Consider the following 22,784-nt stretch of genomic DNA (forward strand, 5'->3'; position numbering starts at 1 on the left):
TTGCCTTTTTGCCCTCTCAAAAAGAGTTTGTACCAGACCCTTGTTTAACAATTGGCCGGTTATGGCAAGCAGATTTATCCCCTTGCTTCACATGCTGCCCTCCATTCACTCATCTTCAAAAATAAGTAATAAAATGGATCATAAATGGAATAACTGAAGATAAATCTTCACATTGTTTGCTTCTGGTCAGTGCCAAGAACAGGTACAGTTAATGTCACGCCAGTTGTGAAACAGCAGTTGCTGTAGATGAAAACATTTGTCCCATGGAATTTGATAGGCATTTGTTTTATCACAATGCCTAGAGACCATAAGTTACAGGAACAGAGCTAGAAGCATTCTTCGTCCCTCTGCCCTTATCTAAATCATTCAATAGCCCCCCAGTACCTCTCTTTTAAATAGAGTTCTTTCAAAGGAGGGCCGTGTGCCTGAATATGCACATTGGAGCTCAACAAGAAAAAACATCAAATGGAAACAGCAGGCCAAAGAGGTGGTAAAATTTTCAGTGTACATACAGTGCATAGGTTGAGATCCAGATTCTTGTAGATTTTAATTGGAAAAATAATCACATGTACAAGCTTTTCTGAAAGTCGTCTTCGGATGACAGAAATGGCTAAGTCGTTTTCCTTACTCCATCTCTAGTCCGTAGTCTGCCAAATGCTGTTACCAAGCAGTATGAGACGATAGGATTCCTCAGAGCAACCCAACTAATTTTAGTGACAGTATAAAGAAAACAGACACGAAAGACACTGAACTGGAAAGCCAGTGGAGACAGAAGAGGTATGGAAACATCATCACGTAAAGAAAAAAAAAAAAAGTGCAAGAAATGTAGTAAAGGAGGTTTGTTTTGGTTATGATGAAATGAGATTGTATCTAAACATTTTGTGGATTTGGAATGCAAAAAGTATGTAAGCAAGATTTTGCCAAGGTTTTTTTATTCTTACTTTCTAGTGAACTCTCTGTATTAACTGATTAAAATAAATCATGCTGTATCTTCTGTTCTGAGCTGCCTCAAGCTTTATGAAAGCACAGCACGAAAGGCTATTATATAGTGTTTTCTTCTGAATTCTCCAGCAGTCCTAAAATAGTTAGGGATATTACTCCAGCCTATAGGTTACCTTCTTACACTACCTAAAATATATCCTCACTGTCAGAGTTCAAGGACTGGCCCCTATTCCTCTAATGAGCTTTTGCTCATTTTTGAAGCTCCAAACAAATCCAATAACTCAATTAAATATGGGATGAGTTCCCACAGTTGAGAGAAGGAACTAGTACAACTTTTGAAACAAGTCAGACAGATATTTTCTCTCAAAATACGAGATGGGGAAAACTGCCAACCCAAAGGAAATGACACCCCAGATGGAGGGCCAAGTTTTTTATGTCGAGTTATTCTTTATTGTCATTTTTTTTTCTGCATGGGGTTACTTGCAATACTCTTTCATTACTGCAGAGTTATATATAGTGAGTCATTGTTACTTAGGTTTCTAGCTAGGACAGCAAACCCATCCATCTGTGTGAGCTAACCAATTATTAACAACTGGACAAAATGCCAAGCAAGAAACACCACACCTTGGTTAAAGAAAATGATTACTTTGGGAAGCAACAATTTGTACGTTCTTCTGGAAGAAAATGAAGTTGTTTTTCCAAAACTGCAAACCTTGTTTCTCTTAATTATTTTCAGCAGAGCAGAAGAGGGAGCTAGTTTTGCTGCTCTGTACAGTTTAGTGGGCCAGTAAGTTCACTCATTCATTGCTATTCCTTGACATGAAGCCGTCTGTGTAGAATTGTAGGACTTGGCAGCCTGAAGCTGTCTCTGCTACACCCTCGTCCCCAGCAAGAACTCATCAAACTTAACTTCCTTGTGACCCTAAAAGCTATGTCAAGTTGCACACTGGAACAAGTGCTGGTGTGATCACTTTACAGAACAAAAATGCGGTTTAAAATTGTACTAATAAACCCCCTGCCATGCCTCAAGTGATAGAGAAATGAGGTACGAAATACAAATAATGCAAAAGCTTTGGAACAGCAAAGGTCAAAAGTTCCAGGTGTATGTGGAAAATGTGCACACAAATACCGCAGTGAGGAGAACTGACCAACCGGAGTGCCGCTGCCGTCTTAAGTGAAGTCTGATTTATAGTTTAGCTTCTAAAAGACGAAGGAGATTAAATGCCAGTTTATTGTCATACAAAAATAAATTACTTTCTGAAGCTGCTCTAAAATCCTATTGCTATGATTTAGCCTTACCAGTCTTGGGATCTTTAACTAAAAACATCAATTAAAACCTATAAACTTTAAACTCGAAAGCCTGTTAGTCTTCCTTTAAGGAGTCAAATAACAAACATAAAGGAAGAACACTCTAGCAGATGAAACAACAAATAATAACTCACGTCCTCAAAGACGTTTCTGCAACATGCCTTTTAAAACCAGTCAAAGAACAATTTGAGCTATGAAAACTGCAGCAGATGTTACGCAGGGAAAGAACAGCATCCAGCCGAGGCTAGGTAAAGCGATACATTACCTAGCTGCAGAGAGAGAAGCTGAGTCTACCAGTTGTTTGCAAAGCACGCACGGAGAGGGAGATTCATTTCTGTGCCTCCAGAACAGAATCCACTGTAGACAGTTGATGCTAAAGAGGTCCCTGAACTAAAACATCAAATAAAGGAGCTCTTTCCTCTCTGTTTTCTCAGCCCAATGTTGAGGATATACAGAGGCTTGCAGTTCACTTCAGCACACCGCTACCCAAGAAAAAAAAAACAGCCAATGCAGCAAAACAAACAGTCAGAGCTTTTTCCTAATGGAACTTCATATTTTAGGCTATGTTCAGTGCTCCCCAGTGTCCCAGATAGACAGCTATCTCTCTTTATGTCCTAATTATTTCTAAACTTAGGTCTGAATCTTCTTACTCATCTGAATGGAAGATAGATGCCTAAACACCTTTTTTAGAATCTAGGTCTGGCTTGTGAGACTTCATCCTTCAGTTTTTGTGAACAATTTGCAAACTTCAGCTTCATCAACCTTTTTTTTTTTTTTTTTTTGTATCGCCTATGTTATCCTTTTCCCCAGCTTCATGAAAGGATCTCGTAAAATTATCTCCAGCTCCCAAACCCATGAATAAATCACCACCCGGTAACCCAGGATAACTTCACCTTGCCATCTTTGATTCAGAAAATGTGCACCTCAATATAAAAGGGGTTTGCACATCTCTAGCTCTCCCCCTCCGCATGCTTCGATGATGAGATGAATCACAGGAGTGGACAGGATCTGGGGTTATGTTCTTGGTCTTATGTCTAGTGCCGCAGGTGTTTTTTTAGCCTCAGTTTCACAGCTTGTAAAGTAGGCACTGTAGGGTAGTGAGGTGAGTGCGAAAAAAGTCTGGAATAGCAGTTTGTGTTCATTCTAATAAAAGGTGCTATACGTGTCAGAGATATTTCAGTTTTATTAAAATAAGTAAACGTTCCCTCCTTACTCTGCCGCATCAAAAGCATCGCATTGACTTCTAACTTCTATAGGGTCAGGTAATGAAACATAACTTCTACAAGGAGGCCCTGTGCATTTGTGAGGTAGAAGCAGCAAGGACTGGGCAGGTGAGAGAGGCACTGCTGACTTACCCCATAAGCGTATGTGAAGATATCAAGCTCCTCTAAAAAAACGTGAAAGTATAGAGGCAGCCTGGGAGCATTACACAAAAAGAATAAATCCTCCAGCAGTTTTTTTTTCTTTTTTTTTTTTTTGTCATTTTACCGTTGCCTTTCACAAATAGAAATGAAAGTGTCATTTTGCTGTATAGCAAAGAACTGTCTTTCCCCGCAGAAAATGATTGATTTAGCAGGGAAAAGAATAAACTGACTACAGTATGAAAGTGCATACATGGAACAAGAAAAGAAATACATGCTATTTTAATGAGAATGTATTTATAATAAAGCTGGTTAAAAGTATTAAGAACCTGTTAAATCTAGTAGGTAATTCCAAATGCTCCTTTTGTATCTCTATAGCTAAAACTTATCCTTAGATACTGAAACTCTATGCTATAAAGGCTGTGTCTGTGCAGCCTAACTCACGCAAACACTTCCTCCTCTTATATTTATATTTTTTACAGTTAGATTGTTGAAATAGACGCTGGGGACGTTTCAAGCATAGGACCAGAGTTGAACCTTTGTGGCTAGATACAGCGCACTGTGGCCAGGGTTAGGGGTTTTGGTTAGGGTTTGTAGAGAGAGAAATGCCCAAGTTATGGTCTTGCTTTGATCCTCACAAACTTTGTGGGTCTGGATGAGAGGTTTAAGCTCTCTACCACAGCACCCTTATTGGGGAAATAGCTTTTGTCTTGACTGCGCAACACATATGGACTGCTGAGAAATGCAGTGGAATAATGCAGATTTTTGCTGGTCCCACTAATTATGCAGTCAACGTACTAATTAGGAGAGACAATCCCACACAAGCCTAAAACTATGGCATTTTATAAAATATTTCGTTTAAATCCAGAAGTTAAACTGACTTTAAATTTGATGTATGGGGGTGGAATGAAAGATGTCAAAATTGAAATGTCTGAGGTACAGACTCAAAACTGAGAAAAAGAGAGGAACAAAGGGGGAGAAAGGACAGAACAGCATTACGTGCACTAAAATATCTGTATTTATTTCTGGAACAACAAAAAAAAAGAAAACACCTATTGTTATGACATGTATATTTTTCTTCAGGAGAGATACCCCTCTCACTGAGATGTAGGACAAACTAATGTAATGAAGCAATATTTCCTACATACATCATCGTGTCTCCTTTTTTTAGACTACAGGACACTGAGAAACTAACGGTATGATGCATCCATTATCTAAATAAAAGTTGCCAAGTTTTTTTTTTTTTCTACTTATTCATATTGCTATTTTTCCTTTTCATTTCCTATCTAATTCTTGTTCCTTCTCTTTTCCCTTTATTCTAATTTTCTTCAGTTGACTTTACATATTTTTTCTTTATTCTACTTCATGAGCTTTTCTTTTAAAGGATAAAAACATTTACATGCGTGGATCCTTTTTTTTTAATCTCATCTTTCCTGCATCTTTTCAGTTCCTTTTCTAGTCCCTCCTTCATTTCTGGACTCTTTCCTACTCCACATTCCCCATATCACTATAGAATTGTGTTCTGTACTTGGTGACCTTACCTTCCTTCCCTGCAGCTACCACATTTTCTTTGGAACTACCAGCAAGTTTCTAACATTTCTTCTCCTAAGGCTCATGCTTCTGCCTTCCTTTATATAACATGTGCTGTTTCCCATACCCAATCTCAAAACTCCGTTCCACTTTCACTTCCTCTATTTTTTACACCAGCCTCTTTTCCCTCCTCTTCCCTCTTCCTTCCCTGGGGAAGTGATGCAGGCCCTTAAGACTGCAGCCTTCCCTGTGCCACCTCTGGTATTTTTCCGTCCAACCAAATTCTAGAATTTATACGGCAGCACAAAATAAATCACTACCTCTTTCAGATACTCATCTTTTTCCTACCAGCGAATAGCACTTGTAGCACTCCACATCCCTGATCTCTCCTCCAGTTGCAATGACAATCCTCCTATTGTTAATTCTCCCACTTTATACAGAGTGGTATTATTATTGTACTCGAAATTCCACTGACGTCTTTCCATCTGTCAAGCTAACAAAAATTTACCTGTCCTGTCACCAGTTTTCTTCCAGTTGCTACAGGTTCCAGTTCAACCACTGCTACCACCAGCAGCCATTTTTATCAGCAGCTGTGTGTATCCCAGTAGTTCCTACTACCAGCAACTAACTGCCAACATATCCCGCTGAACCCAGGCACAAGAGAAAATGTTTCAGCAGCCAGTGCCTGGCTCCCTTCTTCCAGCAGCTGGAGTTTGTTGCAGACGTCTTTCCAACAGCTGCCCTCTGTCATTAACTCTGCCAGATGCCAGTTCAACCTACATTGCCATGGACGCTGCCATCAGTCACATTACTGTGATCTCTCCGTCATAAACCCCACAAATTTTCGTCAGTGCTCTTAGTCACACATCTCCTTTTTAGCTATTAGATAGTTAGATTAGATTTTAGATATTAGATCTATCAGTGGTGACCATCCCAAATGCCAGTGGTTGCATTCCAGCTGTCATGGGAGTCTTCTTAGTTCTGGCAACATGGTTTTCCTCTGACCGTACCCTTCGTCTAGGCTCCAGTGGTCACTGGTGGTCCAAAATGCTGTTCTGTGAAAGCTGTGTCTGCTGCTATCATCAGGTACCAACCACTCTGTGAGGTTTCTTTCTGGTACCAGAATGAACTGCAATCAGCTTCTTCATATGAAGCTTAATCTTCCCTCTTTATATGAGGGATGCTCGGGATTGCATACCTGTCATGAATTTAAACAGTGAAACATGTTCTTTTGGCCTCCCTTCCAGTGCTTAAGGGATGAAGAACTGTATTGTTTAGCAGAATAAATAAAACTAACAGGGCATTTAAAATGTCAGGTGTCATCTTCCGTCCTGCTGCTCACTTGTTATCTTTGCCTGTTGTCAGAAGATACTGAGGTAATTCATTATAATAAGAGCATCTTCCAGAGACAGGTCGATTTATGGCCATGATGATAACTAAAATTCCATACGTTTACATATTTCTCCTTACCTGTGAATAGTTTATGCCACTTTCATGTATTGTTCTTTTTTCACACTGTTTTAATTAGGCTCTCTGCAGGATCCACACTGCTGGATGGTCCCTTCCTCTACTGCTATTGGGAAAAAAAGTGAAAGGGTAAAAGTTTGAGAATATAAGCCAGAAGAGGAAGTACTGCTGCTCTGCCTTGGGTTACGTTATCTTTACTACTATCATTTTCCCCACTCAGAACAATTATTTGTTTGCCTGTGAATTGAGCATTTGGTAATTCCTTCTCACCCTGCCTTTTCTCCATTTGAGCTTTTCCACATGCTTAAACGAGACACTCCTCATATAGGGAAGCTAGATGAGGTTTATTCCATCAGGGAAGTTTTTAAGCAGCAATTTGCCCACTGAGGAGCACCATTTACCTCAATAAAAAGGATCTTTCTTGCTCTGTATAGGTTGTACCCAAGGCCGAGCTAAGGACAGGTAGGCTGAATTTGTATTCAAAAAAAACATACTTTGCCCAATTCGGATGTCATGGAACCATTTATTTGATATTTTAGCAACTGTCTCCAAGCTAAAAAACAATGAAGATTTAACAAGAGAAAGCCTGTGGCCGTAAGGGAGAGCGAGGCAGGCGTCGTTCCCCTTCAGGCTGGGGGGGGGGGGGGGGGGGCAGCTCTTGGGGCCCCACAACCACCACAAAAAACACACCGGGGGCATCCAGAGAGCGGCTCCCAGGCACGGCCCACGGGTCCCGGTACCGGGAGGCCGGAGCCGCCGCCTTCCCTTGCTGGAAGATGCAACCGGGGGCTGGAGGCGAGCCGCCTGCCGCCCAGACAATGGCTCCCGCTGCATTGTCTCCAGCTGCCGCCTTTGACTCCGCTCCCTTCGCGTCACACGAATTAGCGACCCGCTCCCTGAGGGCGGTCGCCTTGCCCCGTCCCTCCCGACCCCCCCCCCCCCCTCACACACACACACACAGCGCCTCACGGAGGCTTCACCTCCCGCCACCCCGGGCCGCCAGATGCCGCCGCTTGGCCCCGGCTGCCCCGCAGATGGCCGCGGAGCTCCCCGGGGGAGGTGGCGGGCACGGCCCCGTCCTCCAGCTGCGGCCCGGCTCTGGGAACAAAGGCCCCGGGTACAGCTCCGCCGGCCTCACGGAGCCGGAGGATGAGGGCGAGGGGCTGGGGAGGCGGCCATCAGCTCCCGGGCTGCTGTCAGAGCGGGCTGAGGGGGGGGGGAGCGGCTCCCGTCAGGGCGCTGAGGCGATGGCAGCCCCCGGGGAGGTTCTGTGAGGAGGGCGTGAGTTGTGTGAGGAACCCCCGCGTTTTGGGACAACCCCTCGTGTTTGGGGAGAAACCCCGTGTTTTGGGAGAACCTTGAGGTGTGTGACACCCCCACGCTGTGTGACAGAGCCCCGCTTTATGTCCCCAAACCCCCCCCCCCTCCCACCGCGGGCGGGCGGCGCAGCGCGGTCCTGTCACGCCTCCCCCCCCCCCCCCTCTTTCCCCTCACAGCGCGCGGGAAGGGCGGGAAGCGCGCGAGCCCTCGCCCCTCCCCTCCCCGCCCCGCCCCGCCCGCAGCGCACGTGGCAACCTCGCCTGGGCCCGTCACGTGACGCGAGCCGCGGGCTTCCCCCCCCCTCCCTCCCTCCTCCTTTCCCTCCTCCTCCTCCTCCCCCCCCCCCCTTCCTATCCCTCCGCGTCTGACCCCGTCTCCCGTCTGGTCAATAGCGGCGCGCAGACGGCGCATGCGCGGCGCGGGCCGCAGCACGCCCCCGCGCTGCCTCCCCCCCAGCGCGTCTCCCTCCGCCCTATATAAGGCGGGCGCGGCGGGGCTCCCGGCTCCGCAGTGTGCGTGGGCGGGCGGCGGCGGCGGTGGCACCCCCTCTGCGCGCGGCCTCCGCCCCTCACAGCGGCCCGGCCCCGGTCCTGGCCCCGGCCCCGGCCCGGCGGCGCCATGAGCTCGGGGACCCCTTACATCGGCAGCAAGATCAGCCTGATCTCCAAGGCGCAGATCCGCTATGAGGGCATCCTCTACACCATCGACACCGAGAACTCCACCGTGGCGCTGGCCAAGGGTGAGGCGCGGGGGGGTGGGGGGGTGAGGTGGGAAGGGGGGGGGTGTTGTGAGGAGATTTTGGGAAGCGGGGGGGGAGGGGAGGGAGGCAGGGCCTAGGCCGGCGCTGTGAGGGGATGGGGGGGGGCGCCTCGGGCCCGGCTGGGCCTGAACAATGAGCCTGGGCCTCGCCGCTGAGGTGCGGCCGGGGGCTGCCCAGGGAAGGGGGGGGCGGCTCCGGGTGAGTCAGCAGCAGCCGGAGCTGCCTCAGCCCCGGGGGCTCCCCCCCCAGTATGAGGGGCTCCTGAGGGGCTGGGGGGGGGGTGGGTTACCCCCCTGCCCGGGGGTGGCAGAGCTCTGAGGGGCTGGTTCTGTCCCCTCGCGTTGTTACCTAAAAAATTATGTGGTGGTGTTAGGGCTGGGTTTGCCCCTCTGGGCTCCAGCTGGGTGCCAGGCAGCGCTGGGGTTGGGTAGGGATGCAGGCCGCTGCTGGGGAGAGCTGCACGGCTGTCGGCGGGTCTTTGTTCCTCCTGTGATCGATAATTGGGCTCTGCTCACGGTGAGGGGTTGGGAGCGGGCACGCAGAGCGCTGTGGGGTGTCTGCACGTGGGGCTGGTTCGTCCTACCCAGCAGGCTGCTCCCCAAGGTCCCGTGTAGAAATAGTCATCTGTCTCCTGCTGTGTGGTGTAATCTGCATTTGATTGTCACCTGTGCTGGGAGCCTCCTGTATTTACTCTCAGGAAAGCCTGTCCTATCTTGTTTAGTCTCTCAAACAAGGTCTTATTTCTGTATTGCTTTTATGGTCTAGCTCAGCTAGTCTAGCTAATGCGTGTCAGTTTTTTGTGTCCCTGAGTTATGTTCTTCTCTGTTCTGGAAGTTCAAACCTTCATCACTGCCTTCAACAACCCATCGGGATTGTCCAGAAACCAAACATTTTTTGTCTCACGTGACTATCTGCTGGAACAAGCCGCTGGCTTGCCTGGTTCTCAGCTCTACCTGAGGCAGCCTAGGCCAGTCTGGGTTCAGCATACTGCTGTTTGGGTTGTGTTGAGCACGAGCACCTGAAACCTGCTGGTATTTAATCTGGAGTTAAGGATGTGAGTTTTCATGAATTCACTTTCTTTTTTTTGGGCTGTTTGTCTAAATGTATAAACTGCTATTAATTAAGTGAGATACCTCAGAAAGTATGCGGTTCCTTTTCTGTATGTGCAGAATGGCCTTCACCTTCCTGCAGCAGAAAGCAGGGATGGTTTCTCATGTAGCTCTGGCTTCCATATAGCACTTGCTACTGCAGAGCTGAAGTGGTATGTTTCAAAGGCACATGTGATGAAATGTTTTATGGTGTGAGAGAGCACGTGCTCTTTATAATATATCTGCCAGATCTTGTGTTTATCGGGCTCTCAGCGTTCAGTTTTGAAGAACTGGAATTTCTGAGTAGTTACGATACATGGAAAAATGCTCATTTTTCCACTTGCTGCTTTAAACTTTACAGTGCAAAGCCTGCTTTTTGTTGCAGCTCAGAGACTTTTTAAAATTCTGAGACTTCATATCAAAATTAATGTCAGAATTACGAGCACGGCAATGGTGCTGAAGTCAGTGACAGCAGCGCCAACACTGTTTGGGTGGGTTTGGTTGAAAGCATGTGGTCTGGAGGGTTAAAAAAGCACTGCCACCAACTACTGATGGGCAATTGATGTCTAGATAGCGGGTAAATTATTGTTAATCCCCAAATGCCAATGTTTATGGTTCAGACAACTTTAATACAGACTGCATGTATTGTGTTTTGCTTTTCTCCTGATTTTTATCATCCCAAATAGTACAAAGAACAACCGAGGTTGAAAGGAACCTCAGGAAGGAATCTGGTTCGGCTTCTTACTCAAAGCAGAGCTCACTTCAATTGATTTGAACGTTGTTCCTGTTAAATCTCAACATGTGCAACAACTTAAATGCTGGATAAGAAGATTCCATGTGCTTAATTAAGTGCTGAAAGAAAGTTGTCCATCTCATTAGATGTTAAACTTAAATTACAAGCAGTGGTCAGAACACAGTAGATAATGAGCCTCCTGCTGGCAGTGAGCCCCAGTAACTTCACTTTCTGCAGAAGTCTGAAGAAACTACAGGTTTTGAGCAAGAAACACCCGTGTGAGCTCTTCTAGGCATCCAGTCCCTCTTGTTCTGTGTGCTTCCTGACCCGTCAGTGGTCTAGCTTTGAGTCCTGCATGTGAATACAAACTGTGTCGTGGAGCACTAGCTGCAGCACAGTGTGGGATTGATTTCCTGTTCATCTGTAAACAATAGTCACTGTAACTCTTCATGGGAGACAGCCCTCCAGTCCTCCCAGAAACCCGAAGCTGTGCTTTGGGCTGTGCCAAAAATCATTAAACACTTCAGATACAGGGGTGGGTGTGCTCAACTCCTAGAGGCCTCTCAAATGCCATCACTGCTGTTTTGTCTACAACAAGGACATCGTTTTCCACCCTTTCAGTTGGGAACCTTGAGCCCAGCCAACTGAGAGGCTGCCTGCACAGCTTCAGGCTCTGCAGGTCCCGAATTTCTCCATGTGGCAAGTGACGGGCTGAGAGAAGGCATTGTGCTTTCCCAGCTAGCTGTGGGATTCTGCAGTAGCTCCTGGGTAGCTTTAACATCCATTGCCCTGAGCTGGATGCTGTAATAATCTAATCTTGACCAGGGATATCAGTATGGTTCATGTCTAAAAGGCTGTAAGTATTGCTTTCAGTTTATAATCTGCTTCTAGTTGACTAGGTTACAGTTGTAATACGATCAAACAGCAGCTGGAGATCTAAAATAACTTGGAGGCTTTTCTACCCTAGTAACTAATGGAAGATGGCATTCAGAGGAAGCAACTGACTGTGCTTGCACCACTTAGGTATAAGCTGAGGTGCTAAAACAGCAAGGTGGGGACAAGTTTGGCATTGACCTGAGCTTAATGCTCTGTGTGAGCTCACGTGTGTTGGGCATAAGTGGGACTCGACGACTGCGGTGCAGTATGAACCCTGGCTTGGTGGGGGAGTTTGCCTGGATGCAGCTTTCCATCTGAGGACATCTGACAGGCAGTCCTGCCTCCAACCATCACCACTTGTTAATAAGTTAGTGCTGCTGCAGGATAGCAGGGATGCTCAGCAGGAGGATTGAGCTGGTCCAGCTCTTGCAGCCTTCTTTGTGGGGGAGCTGTCCCCTATCGTCTACGTGACGGGGCTGTCGGTGCTTATCTGTCCAGCTGGGAAGTCAGAGTGGTGGCTGGCTGCCACACCACCACGGGCTGTGATATGGCAGATGCTTGGGAAAGGTCTGGTTAGGATGGAATTTGTGAAGGTATTGCAGGACTGCTGCTGGGTCCTGGCTGAAAGGCTGGGTAGTTAGGTGGTAACCTGCTAGAACTGAGTGATGCAACTCCAGCCTGGAATTCTTCCAATGCCAGAGTGCGTATATCAGGTGAAGATGTGCTGGTGTTTATCTGAATTGACCAAGCTCCATGAAGATGGAAAACAAACCTCTCTAAGTTGTGGCAAAAAATCTGCAAATGTGCTCATTCTGTAGCTAATTCCAGACTTTCATACTCCAGTGTCTAAAGTGACTGCTGCCTGTTTTCTTTCCCTAACTAAGTAGTAAGTCTGAGCCTGACCTCTTCCTGTTTAATAGATTGAGTTAATTTACGCTCCTCCCTGGCAGCCACACACTCAATTACTGCCTTTTTTCCACTCTAATGTGTGACATCATTCTGCCTAGTACCTGCTCAAGTCTTCTGGTGCCTGAAACTGAGCAAAGCCTCAGTAGGTGCTAAGGTCTTAGATTTATCCCTTAAAAAGCTAAATATGAAACCATTAGCATGGAGTGAATTTCAACAGTAACCTCTTGTTATTAATAAAAAAATATCTGTATGAACTTATCTGTAAAAATCTGAGTAACAAATAACTGAAACCAAAGGTACAAATTTGAGCCCTGAAGTCTAAGAATTTTTCCCTGCTGCCAGAGGCCTCTCTGCAGTGGCAGTTGTCTCAAGCTGTGTGTGTATATGGGATGGGGAGGGAAGGTGACTATGGCAGTACAGCACTGTGGGAAAATCCTCGGGTTTTTGGTAGGTTTCTTTGCAACTGGTCTATGGTCTTCACCTTCACAGTTAGTTGTAAACAAATACGTTTATGCAGGCTGCTGGGAAAGTTGGCATTTGAGAGTTGTGTGGGATAAGGGGAGCCAAAGCATTACGAGAGCACTCTAATTGTGTAAGTTTTAACTTGTGCAGTGTTGTAAAGATAATACTGGACTAATGGTAATCTTTCTGATGCTAAAGTGCGGTCCTTTGGTACTGAAGACCGGCCCACAGACAGACCTGCTCCTCCAAGAGAAGAAATCTATGAATACATTATTTTCCGAGGAAGCGACATCAAAGACATCACGGTCTGTGAACCTCCAAAAGCTCAACATACCCTGCCACAAGATCCTGCCATTGTTCAAGTAAGTTAGCCTGAAGTGGAGCTAGGCAGCTATGGTAAAACGCTGGCGATGAAAGACTGGATTTTGATATAAAGTGATAGAAGTGAAAGCCAGTCAATGTCTCCTGAATCTTCAGAATCCAGAATCTTCAGATTTTGGGAAGCATTCTGAATTTCACTTTAATGTTTAGATTAGCAGGATTAAAGACTTCTGTCAAGAAAACCTGAGAGAGTTTACTAGCTGAGGATGTGGGCAAACTAACGCTTCTCAGTGTTTTCTTAAGCATTAATAACGCTGTACTGAAGTAAAGAATCACTACCAAAGCAAGTTGACTTCTGGACACTGTAAATGGAAATGTACTTTGTCTTGTTACAGTCTTCACTGGGCTCTGCCTCCACATCCTCCTTTCAGCCACATGTGCCTTACAGCCCGTTTAGAGGTATGCCACCTTACAGCCAGCTTGCTGCCAACTCTTTACTTAGCCAGCAGTACGCAGCTTCATTAGGTTTAGGTAAGTACAGTCTTTTACTTGCTAGAATAAAGGTACGGTCCTTGTACACAGCTACCGTGACAGCAAATAACAGTAACTCATGCTGAATTCCTTGCCGAGTGTCAGGCTGCAGCAACCAGTGAATAAGTTAAAACCTTTGTGCAGCACTCTTACTGCAAGGAGGCCCATCTTTCATTGACGCATGCATACACGAAAGAGACTAAAGAGTTAAAGTTTTTTTTTCTGAAAGTAATGTGAATCCCTAACATTGAGGCCAGTTTATTTCTAGTCTAACATACCTTACACACACAGCACACGTGAAAAAGAACTTGTGTTCCCAGAGAGGACTAAATAAGCTGCTCTAATGCTGTTCTAGAGATTCTTGTATCTCTTTTCCAAGTCCTTCAGATGTTTCACTACCTTGTATCTTATCCATATATCTTTTTGCTTTCTCTTCTTCCCTCTATCTCTTTAGAGAAATTGGTAAGCCCTCCAGCATCAGCAGCTGCTTCCAGCCCTAGTTCTTCTCCGTCTCCACAACCTGTTTCAGAGCCTGACATGTCTTCAGAGCCCCATCAGCTCTCTTCCAAGGGTAACAGCAGTTTGAGGACTCCAAATATTTGGAAGAACTGCATGGCACTTGCAAACAATCTGTTCTTGTTAACCCCCTCCTAGAACGATAGTACTTACATGGGTAATGCTAGTCAAACGAGTTTGTTCTTGGCTGTTGTTGCTTTTCCTTACATGAAGTATTACTTCCTCCTGTTCCAGAAGTATCAATTAGAGGAAACAGGAGAAAGGAAAGTAAAGGACTGTGGATCGTCCTGTGTAAGTATCAGGAGAGGGCTGAGGCTTAGGGATGTTGTGCTACATCCTGCCCAGGAGCATGCGTCAGCTTAGGGACTGGGTGAGGAATTAGTTGGTCTTTCCTAGAAAGACAAGCACACTGCTTAAATTGTGGGTGGCCTTGCTGTTAAAAAAATAAATAACCTAGTAGAAAATACAGGGGAATTGTTGTAATTGAGGAAACTTCAGGATATATTTTGTGCATGATGGGGCAGTGTACCTTGTCAAGACTCCCAATTAGCAAAGCATGACTAACAGTAAGCAATTTCTGAGTTGTGGTAAGCTGAGGTAACAGTTCTAGGTGCCTGCTTCTATGCTTAAACAAATTTTAAAGGAGTTTGAGTAGGGATAACTAGACTGACCATCCTCAGAGCAGAGTGTCCAGGTGCAGCCTGCATTTAAACATGGTAATTAGTTTCATCTGTTTTTAACTTAAGCATGTATGCTTGTGTTGGCATGAAACTGTTTCTACTTACTTTCTGGTTTTGGCCATCCATCTGTACGTACTTTCCCAATATTCTGGCTACGCTTTGAAACTTTCTCATGTTAAACTTGCACAGCAGCTTTGTCCTGTTGAATAATCCTTAGGCTGTGTCTGTCTTCCTTGCAAGTTTTCCAGGTGTACATAACTGGGAACCTGCATGATGTTACCTACTGGGTATATCTCATGTGGACTTGGGTGACCCAGAAGTGTCAGTGGCTTGGTTTGTGTGTACTCTTCAGCTTTTTCACTTTTCTTGCTCGTAAAGTGTATTGAGTTAAAGTTTGCTTCCAAGTGGTTCCTATGCATAACTACGTAAAGCTGTAGCGCTCCAAAACTTCTACTTAAACCTAGAATGCAGTATTTCTTCTGAGTACTGAAGACTGTCACTTTCTAATATAATTGGTGTAAGGTATACCAAACCATGAAAAGTATTTACATGTTTTGTAGTGTGAATAAATAAGCCTGGATGGAAGAGCAACAGAAGTCTTGGTAACACTTTGGCCTTGACCAAGAAGGAATTTAAAAGGGTAACTTTGAGATCCTGGTCTGGTTTCAGGTTTTCTTTATTGGAAAGCTAACAATAAGCAATGACAGTACTTCAAGTAGTTAAAGGGCTTCTAAAATGGCTTACAGAATGGGATATTGTTGAGGTTGTTGAACTTTTGCAGCAAACTTTTTTTTTTTTTAGACAAAAAAAAGTGGGGAAGTTTTTTCTTGAGTGATTTCAAAGTGGTAGGGTGTTTTTTTTTTTTTTGCTTCAGATATAAAGTATTATGTAAAGTACAATCCTGCATAACCAAAGATAGCAAAACTTGATTTCTAGGTGTATAAACTCTGAGACTGACCTGGTTTGTTTATCTGAAGTGTGTCTCTGAACTTGGTTTAAGAAATGTGTAGTTTTTTTCTGATTTAAGGCTCTGGATTTGAGAGCCAAGGCTTGTTACAGCAGCAGTGCCTTACCTAGTGTATATGCCACTTAAGCATAGCATGCAATGATAAACACAAGGTTTTGAGTAATTCTTGACAAAATGGCTTCTCCATAGGAGTGGGTAGGATTTGAGTAACATCGGCACGCTGTCTGAGAGGCACTTAATCATTGGAATTTTTTCCAGGTGCTGGCTTTCCGCCTGTTCACCCAGTCCGCAAAAGCCCCATGGTAGAGCAGGCTGTTCAGACTGGCCCAGTCGACAACATGAATTCACAAAAGCCGCCCCCGGTGAAAGTAACTCCGGGGGTTCAGCGCAATGGACGGCAGGTTCCGCAGAGCAACACTAAGACAAACGGTGCGTATGTACCACTCGAGCCTTGAAGTGCCATTTTTAGGCATCCTTCAAAGGTGTATAGCAAGACTCAACTCTTCCAGTTCTGCTCCTGTGCTCCTTCATTGAGTTGCTTTCTTGTTCAGTAGATACAGTTCAGGCACCACCTGTGCAACCCCAAGGGCAGGTGAATGATGAAAACAGAAGACCTCAAAGGAGAAGATCGGGTAGGTTAATCTGACACCAAAGATGTGCTTTAGCATATAAAAGCAAATGTTAATTTCAACAAAGGATTATTGGACAGAATGCTAGGGGCAAAGTAAAGCTTGATAAGTCTTTGGCCATCTAGAGGTGCTTCCCTAACAAAATAGCTTCTGGAGCCATAGAAGTTCAGAACCTTCCAGGAACAAAATTCTGGTGTCTTCTGGAAACCAGAGGTACATCACAAAAAACTGATGCTGTGACTTGGCAGCAACAACTAGATTTTTCTGAAACCTGATTTGTCTTTTTAACTGGGAAGGGCAGCCTGTTCAAAGATTTCGTACGTTTAAGTAGAAAGGTCTTTGGGAGTTCTTGGTTCTGTAGAACATAGTTCTTATAATGACTTCAGTTTAAGCACAGGTCAAAAGAAAGTGAAGTTAACTTCAAGGAGACATCCCTGCCCAAGCAACATGAGAAAAGGCAGGAAACAGAAGTTGAGATGCTGGGTCTTCAAATTTGTTTGGCTGAAGGCAGTGCTTTAGAAGGGGAATTATATATATATGTGTGTATATATATATTATTTTTTTTTTCAGAAAGGAGCTGATAGCTTCTGCTTTACAACTAAGAAATTACAAAGTACAAGCTCCCTTTGTGGGTAGATGAGTCTTGGGTATTGTCCCATCGTAACAGGTTTACAGACCATAGGTAACATGCTCACAAATCAGCAAGCAGACTTGATAGCCTGTCCCTTCCCTTAGCTTTACCCGGTGTAGTACTTCTTTTGTTTTCTGTCCTCATGCTGAAGGGAAAGTTGGACATGCTCTGTCTTAGTGGTAAGAGTGACGTTCAGGAATGCTTTTCAGAAAGGTAAAATATCACTGTAATATGTTTTCTACAGCCAAGTTCAGAAGTTACTTTCAAAGAGGTGTGGCCTAACCACAGGACTGGAAGCCAGAAACTCCCGAGTTCTAATCCTGGTTTCCTCTGGTCTTGAGCAAGTCATTTAACCTCCCTGCACGTTACCAAGTGTTTAAACTCTCCTGCTTTCAGGAAACAGGAGAACCAGAAATCGTTCTAGAGGACAAAACAGACCAACTACTGTGAAGGAAAATACAATAAAGTTTGAAGGTGACTTTGACTTTGAAAGTGCAAATGCACAATTCAACAGAGAGGAACTTGATAAAGAATTCAAGAAGAAACTAAACTTTAAAGGTTTGTGGCTTCATTAAATACGAATTGCTGAGCTAGTAGTAAACACTGCATAGAAAAACTCATGCTGAGAAATCGCGTGATTACATGTGGCAGCATCTCAAATCTTGTATGAGGGAGCAAGAGAACAGATGGCTCTTCGGTGTGCCTCAAGGAGGTGTAATGCGTTTTATTATCTTCAGATGACAAAGCAGAGACGGGGGAAGAGAAAGGGGACCCTGGAGTGGCAACCCAAAACAACGATGGTAATGCAGAGGAGGACCTCCTGGGACCCAACTGCTATTATGATAAATCCAAGTCTTTCTTTGACAACATCTCCTCAGAACTGAAATCCAGGTGAGTATGTCTAATAAAACTTGAATTATAACTAAAATTGTGTAAAAAGCTAAATGTGTAGCATGGTGTAACATGCAACTCTTAAGTCTCAAAATGCAAGAAGAAAAAACAGGAAAATGAACAAAATCTTCAGAAGGGAGTATGGCCACACAAGTCTGAATGGTGTCTTGTTCAGTTCTAGACGTACCACATGGGCTGAAGAAAGGAAACTCAATACTGAGACGTTTGGAGTGTCTGGCCGGTTCCTTCGTGGCCGCAGCTTTCGTGGTGGATTTCGAGGTGGAAGGGGTACTGGAGCAGCAAGACGGAACCAAACCACTCACAGAGCTGGTACTGGCAGAGTGTAACTGCAGAGGCAAGTTTTTTTTTTTTTTTTTTTTTAGCAGGAACAAATACTGTCCCTGAGCTTGGCTTTTCTCTTGTTCTTTACCTGAACTGTCTTTGCAACCTCACCTTGCTCTCCAGTCTCTGATGTATCAAGAATCATCCCTTACTGTGTCTGATCTGCCCTTACAAGTCATGTAAGGGAAATACCGGTGGTTTTAATTTTTCTGGGGTTAACCTTCTGCCTGTTCCAGAAAGTGAGAGCTGTTTGTTTCAGTGAGACTTTACAGCCAAGCATGTCAGTTGATAAACAAATATAAACTTCTGTTGCTTTTTCTTAGGTTTGATATCCAGGGGATCTTCCCTAATTCTGCCTTTTTCCTGCATAGGTTCGAACTTCTCTCCTGAGAGGATGAAACTGTACATAGAAAGAAAACAACCAACTGCTGCACTAATGTGGGAAAATGGTTCATATTGTTTACTGTCTCAGCTCAAGTGACAGAACTTCATGTACTACTGCTTATATTCTGGACTTTTTTTGGACCAGCAACTGTCAGCTGGAGTATTCTTTGGAAGAGGGAATGTGTTCAGGGGTACCTTCTTCAGGGTGTCTTTTCTTTATTGTTTTTTTTTCTTTTTAAGTGCAGACTAATTTACATGGTTCTTCTTTCTGGGTCTCTCAAAGGCTGCTATAGTCTAAGCTCAAAGTCAGACTCCTTTTCTGAACCCTGAAGAAGATAAATCATGGTATTTTAACATGGAACCAAAGCTCACTTGAAATAAACCAGCTAACTTGTTTGTTCTGAGTAACCAAATGAATTCTTTGGTGCTGCTGGTCTTACTGTTCTTGGCAGCATGTGTGAAGTAGCACTTGGCATCTGAAAAAAAAAAGTGGATTCCTGGTGCTGGGGAGTTATGTATATTGTCACTTGGGAATACTGGATTGTTGATCATGTAGTAGTGTAAACGACTGTACAACTGTTTGCCACCTGGTACTGATGTGGAGGTACAGCAGGTTCGTGCAGAACCATGACTCTCCCTCGAGTTAAGGGTGCTGGGCACTCCTCAGAGGCTTCGAGCCTCTCACCAGGGCAGGGCAGGGCGGGAGGGCAGCGTGTTGTGTCCTCAGCAGGGTGGAGCAGCGGGGACGCTGCTGCTGTGTGCACCCGGTGGATGTGCACCAAGTGGGGAGTCCGTGGCAGCAGCTGGCTGCCGGGGGGGCTGGAGCTCTGGCTCCTCGCCTCAATTTGTACCTTGCTCATCCAGTACTGAACGCAAACAGTTCTCTGTACACTAGTAGACTGTGGTGGAACACTATGGAATGTTTTCATTAAACTAGGAATGGGGAGTCCATATAATGAAGCTTAACAGACGGGCATGTTTAAGTTGTTTCCTCTATACCCCCATACTGTAAATAGTTTAGTTGTTTTTCTTTTTGTTTTTAAAAATCTGTATGTGGGGAGAGGGGCTGGGAGGGAAGGGGTTACATTTGTTTGCATGAATAAGTGGGTTAAATTGCTATAGGCATGTGTCCCTTTTTCGGTTGGTAGGGAATTTTGTTGAAAAAGCACCTTGATGACTGAACCCCTTACATAGCTAGAATTTTTTTAGTTATGCATTGACTTAGGTTACTGTAAAAGCTTGGATTTATTTTTGTAGGACTTTCTTGCTAAGAGTTAGAACATAGCAGTGGGGCTGCTCTTTGGAGTAATGTAAATTGTAATTATAATAAACATGTAAATGTTTAATGTTTTCCTCCTACTTTGTTCTGTCCGTAGCTTGCTAGCATCAGCCTGTACAACTTGTCAGATGTCCAGGGCTCAAATTGGTCAGAGGAAACTGATGGGAAGGGTCGTGCAGTGTTTAGAAAGGGTGCTTAAAACCTCTGGTACAGCTACTGAATGCTGCTGTTACTGGTATCCTGTGTTCTGCCCCCTGTGGGAGGTCTGGGTGGTGAGAATTTGCCTGAAGGAAGGGTGCTGTGACCCGAAGGAATGGTGGTGTGGCCCAAACTGCCCTGAGCCTGCAGCGTGAGTCTGTGCTGGTGGAGCTTAATGAGAGCTTGTTCTGGGTGGCTTCTGGTTCGGTAGCCACAACTGCCTTTATCTGGGCTCAGAGCAGCACACAGGGCGTGTGCTGAAATAGCTTATTTGGGAGCTGCTGCAAGCCTTTCATTTCTGTGATGGCAAAACAGCCACTGGGGCGCTGCAGTGTGAAGATGGAATTGCGTTGCCAAAGTCAACGGAGCGGTGAGCGCTTCAGAGCTTGTCCTGTGTGACTGTGGTGAAATGAGAACTCAACTCCAACGTCTGTAATTCCTTTCCAAGGCAGTAGCTCTCTTTGTGCTGCACTTAACCTCAACCTGATACGTAAGACACAACTGGTGCTGCTGACGCTCCTGGAGCTGCTGTCCTGTGGACAGATCTTGGCCCCTCTGAGCTGAGTGTGGTACCTGGCTCACTCTGTGGCAGTGATGTGGGGACAAAGGGTGGCTGCTGGATGCTGGGGCTCATTCCCTGCTTGTCCTCATCTGCCAGGAGCACTCATTCCAGCGTGGTCTGAGGCAGACAGCTGCCCGCAGGGCTGCCTTGCAGCACTATCAGCTTTCATGGGGAAGATTCCTGACACGAGGCAAAGATAGTGCAGAATAACTATCCATTCCTTTCAAAATTCCAGTCTGAGGACTGATAAATGAACCGACACGGTACTCTGGTAACTCCATTTCTTTTGGTTTGTGCTCTGCTGCTTTCCTGAGCAGGGGATGGTAGCACCGCAGCTTCCCTGTCCTTGATTCCTGTACCACAATCAGCCCACACTTTGCTTTGCAGGAGTTAGCTGTAAACAGCTTCGTTGTGGTGTGCTGGGCCAGGGAAAGCACGTGAGTTAGCGCGAGTGGGATAGTCAAACGGGAGCCTGCCTCGCCTCCCTCGCAGGGAGCGCTGCACATCGTGCTGCAGGTCCTGCTGCTTGGCTCGGGGAGCTGAGCTCCACATCACAGGGTACTGATAAGATGCTTTGGGTCTCTGATTTGTTTCTGGTGCGAGTTCTTGCTTTATATTTGTAAAAACCCTTTGTCAGTTACAGAAGAGCTGCTTTCAAAGGCTCTTCTAATTCCTGTTTCAACTGCTCAGCAGATATAAAAGTTTCCATATTTATAACAAAGCAGCTCCCTCACTGCTGCAGCAGGTAGTGAGGAGCCCTGTAGGTGAGAGCTCCTGAGGGGAGGTTTCTGTGCAGTGGGAGCAGGGGTAAGCACTAAGCCGAGTGGCCCCCTTCCTGCCAGCTTCCCCTCAGCGCTGGGAGTAAACAGATTCCCTCAGGCATACAGATGTGATGGGCAAAGCCTTTTATTGTGCACAACTTCAGGGCTGTAGGAAAAGACAAACAGTGCTGCAGCAAAAAAAAAAGACAATTTTTAATGTGGAGACAAGGAAAAGGGGCCAGGGTCAATCTTGATGCCCTCTCTGCAGCATGAAGGATGGGAGACCCCTCTGCTGTACACCCACCTCCTGCTTCAGAGCAGCACGGACCCAGAACCCCAGCTGGTCTAAGCACCACAGACCCCATCCAGGCCAGCAGGAAAAGCCTCACCTGGGCTAAAGCAAGACTCCAGCTCCACCCCTGCCCCTTTTTGTTGTCTTTGTGTTGCAGAAAGCCTCAGACTAATCAACAGGGCTGAGCTCAGACCTGCTGGGATCAGCTTCCTTACAGAGCAGGGATGTTGAAAGCAGGTGAGTCAACTGGAAATGGCCTTTCAAAGGCCTCAGCTGAGGATATTGGAGGTGCTATGATACAGACAGCTATCCAGCTGAACCTTCCTAGTTGGGTATTCACTCATCTCCCCTTCAGGCTATTTTTTTGTTACCTGCGACTTTTAAATGTATTGTTACAGTTTTGTTACACACACTGCTCACTAGTCAGTGAATAGAATAGGGACTGCACAGAGCAGGTGCTGTCTCAAGTGCAGTGCGACTTTCTCACACAGTGGTGCAGAGGTAGGCCTGTGTTATCACTTACAGGGGAGTGACTGATCTACCTCTGCTGAAAGGCAAAGAAGTGGCAGAGGAAGCTGCTTTAATTGTGTAGAGGCTGGACCAGAAACAGCAACATCTGTCCTGGGGGTAAGGTGTGTGGAAGAAGCAGGATGAGGGTAAATACAAAAGGATAAACTGGAGTAGAGCTTTATCGTTCAGCTGTTGCATGTAACATTTCTGGAGTTATTTTTAGCATTAGGAAGCTACTGGTCTACAAATCCCCTAGTGGGCAATCACAACACCAACACTTTATTCTAAACCCGATGAATCATGCAAAGTCTATGCAAGTAGCAAGTCATGCACTCCTCTGTTATGACATGCCTTCAGAAAAGCCAGGGCCCGTGCTGCTTTCCTCAAAACACTGCACCTTGAAGTCTTTAGTGTAAGTCAAGCACCTAGTGCAAGTTGTTCAGAAGCTTCATGTTTGGGCTCTACCCCTCCAAATGTGAAAATGCTGGGGGGAAGCACAGTTCTGTATGAGTAGTTCTATTAAGGCCAGTGCAC

At 45.4% G+C, this 22,784-nt stretch overlaps 1 protein-coding gene and 1 long non-coding RNA gene across 9 annotated transcripts; one reads left to right on the forward strand and one right to left on the reverse strand.

Moving 5' to 3' along the window:
• Positions 1-4,611: 4,611 nt before the first annotated feature.
• LOC139999196 (uncharacterized) lies at positions 4,612-8,211 on the reverse strand. 2 transcript variants are annotated; one of them, XR_011804416.1, is made up of 3 exons: positions 7,589-8,211; positions 6,612-6,714; positions 4,612-6,339 (listed from the first exon to the last, which is right to left on the reverse strand). It is a non-coding gene; the product is annotated as an uncharacterized lncRNA (long non-coding RNA). The 2 variants fall into 2 exon arrangements; XR_011804415.1 differs by having other exon boundaries at positions 6,612-8,211.
• Positions 8,212-8,364: 153 nt separating this feature from the next.
• LSM14B (LSM family member 14B) lies at positions 8,365-19,994 on the forward strand. 7 transcript variants are annotated; one of them, XM_027472845.3, is made up of 10 exons: positions 8,375-8,667; positions 12,955-13,118; positions 13,473-13,608; positions 14,063-14,179; positions 16,030-16,200; positions 16,323-16,403; positions 17,428-17,589; positions 17,769-17,922; positions 18,098-18,277; positions 18,636-19,994. In XM_027472845.3, the coding sequence occupies exons 1-9, from the start codon at positions 8,547-8,549 to the stop codon at positions 18,267-18,269; spliced, it is 1,278 nt and encodes a 425-aa protein (XP_027328646.1). In that variant the 5' UTR covers positions 8,375-8,546; the 3' UTR covers positions 18,270-18,277; positions 18,636-19,994. The 7 variants fall into 7 exon arrangements, with proteins under 7 accessions (XP_027328651.1, XP_027328652.1, XP_027328648.1 ...); XM_027472846.3 differs by having other exon boundaries at positions 8,376-8,667; positions 16,326-16,403; XM_027472850.3 differs by lacking the exon at positions 17,428-17,589 and having other exon boundaries at positions 8,365-8,667.
• Positions 19,995-22,784: the final 2,790 nt, after the last annotated feature.

This window comes from Anas platyrhynchos, chromosome 21, assembly GCF_047663525.1.
Source record: "Anas platyrhynchos isolate ZD024472 breed Pekin duck chromosome 21, IASCAAS_PekinDuck_T2T, whole genome shotgun sequence".
NCBI classification, from domain to species: domain Eukaryota; kingdom Metazoa; phylum Chordata; class Aves; order Anseriformes; family Anatidae; genus Anas; species Anas platyrhynchos.

Bases quoted from the DNA above. Each gene is read 5' to 3' on its own strand.
- LSM14B (XM_027472845.3), top strand. From the start codon at position 8,547: ATGAGCTCGGGGACCCCTTACATCGGCAGCAAGATCAGCCTGATCTCC. The intron at 14,180-16,029 runs GTAACAGCAGTT...AATTTTTTCCAG, and splicing joins CCATCAGCTCTCTTCCAAGG to GTGCTGGCTTTCCGCCTGTT. The intron at 16,201-16,322 runs GTGCGTATGTAC...TTTCTTGTTCAG, and splicing joins GAGCAACACTAAGACAAACG to TAGATACAGTTCAGGCACCA.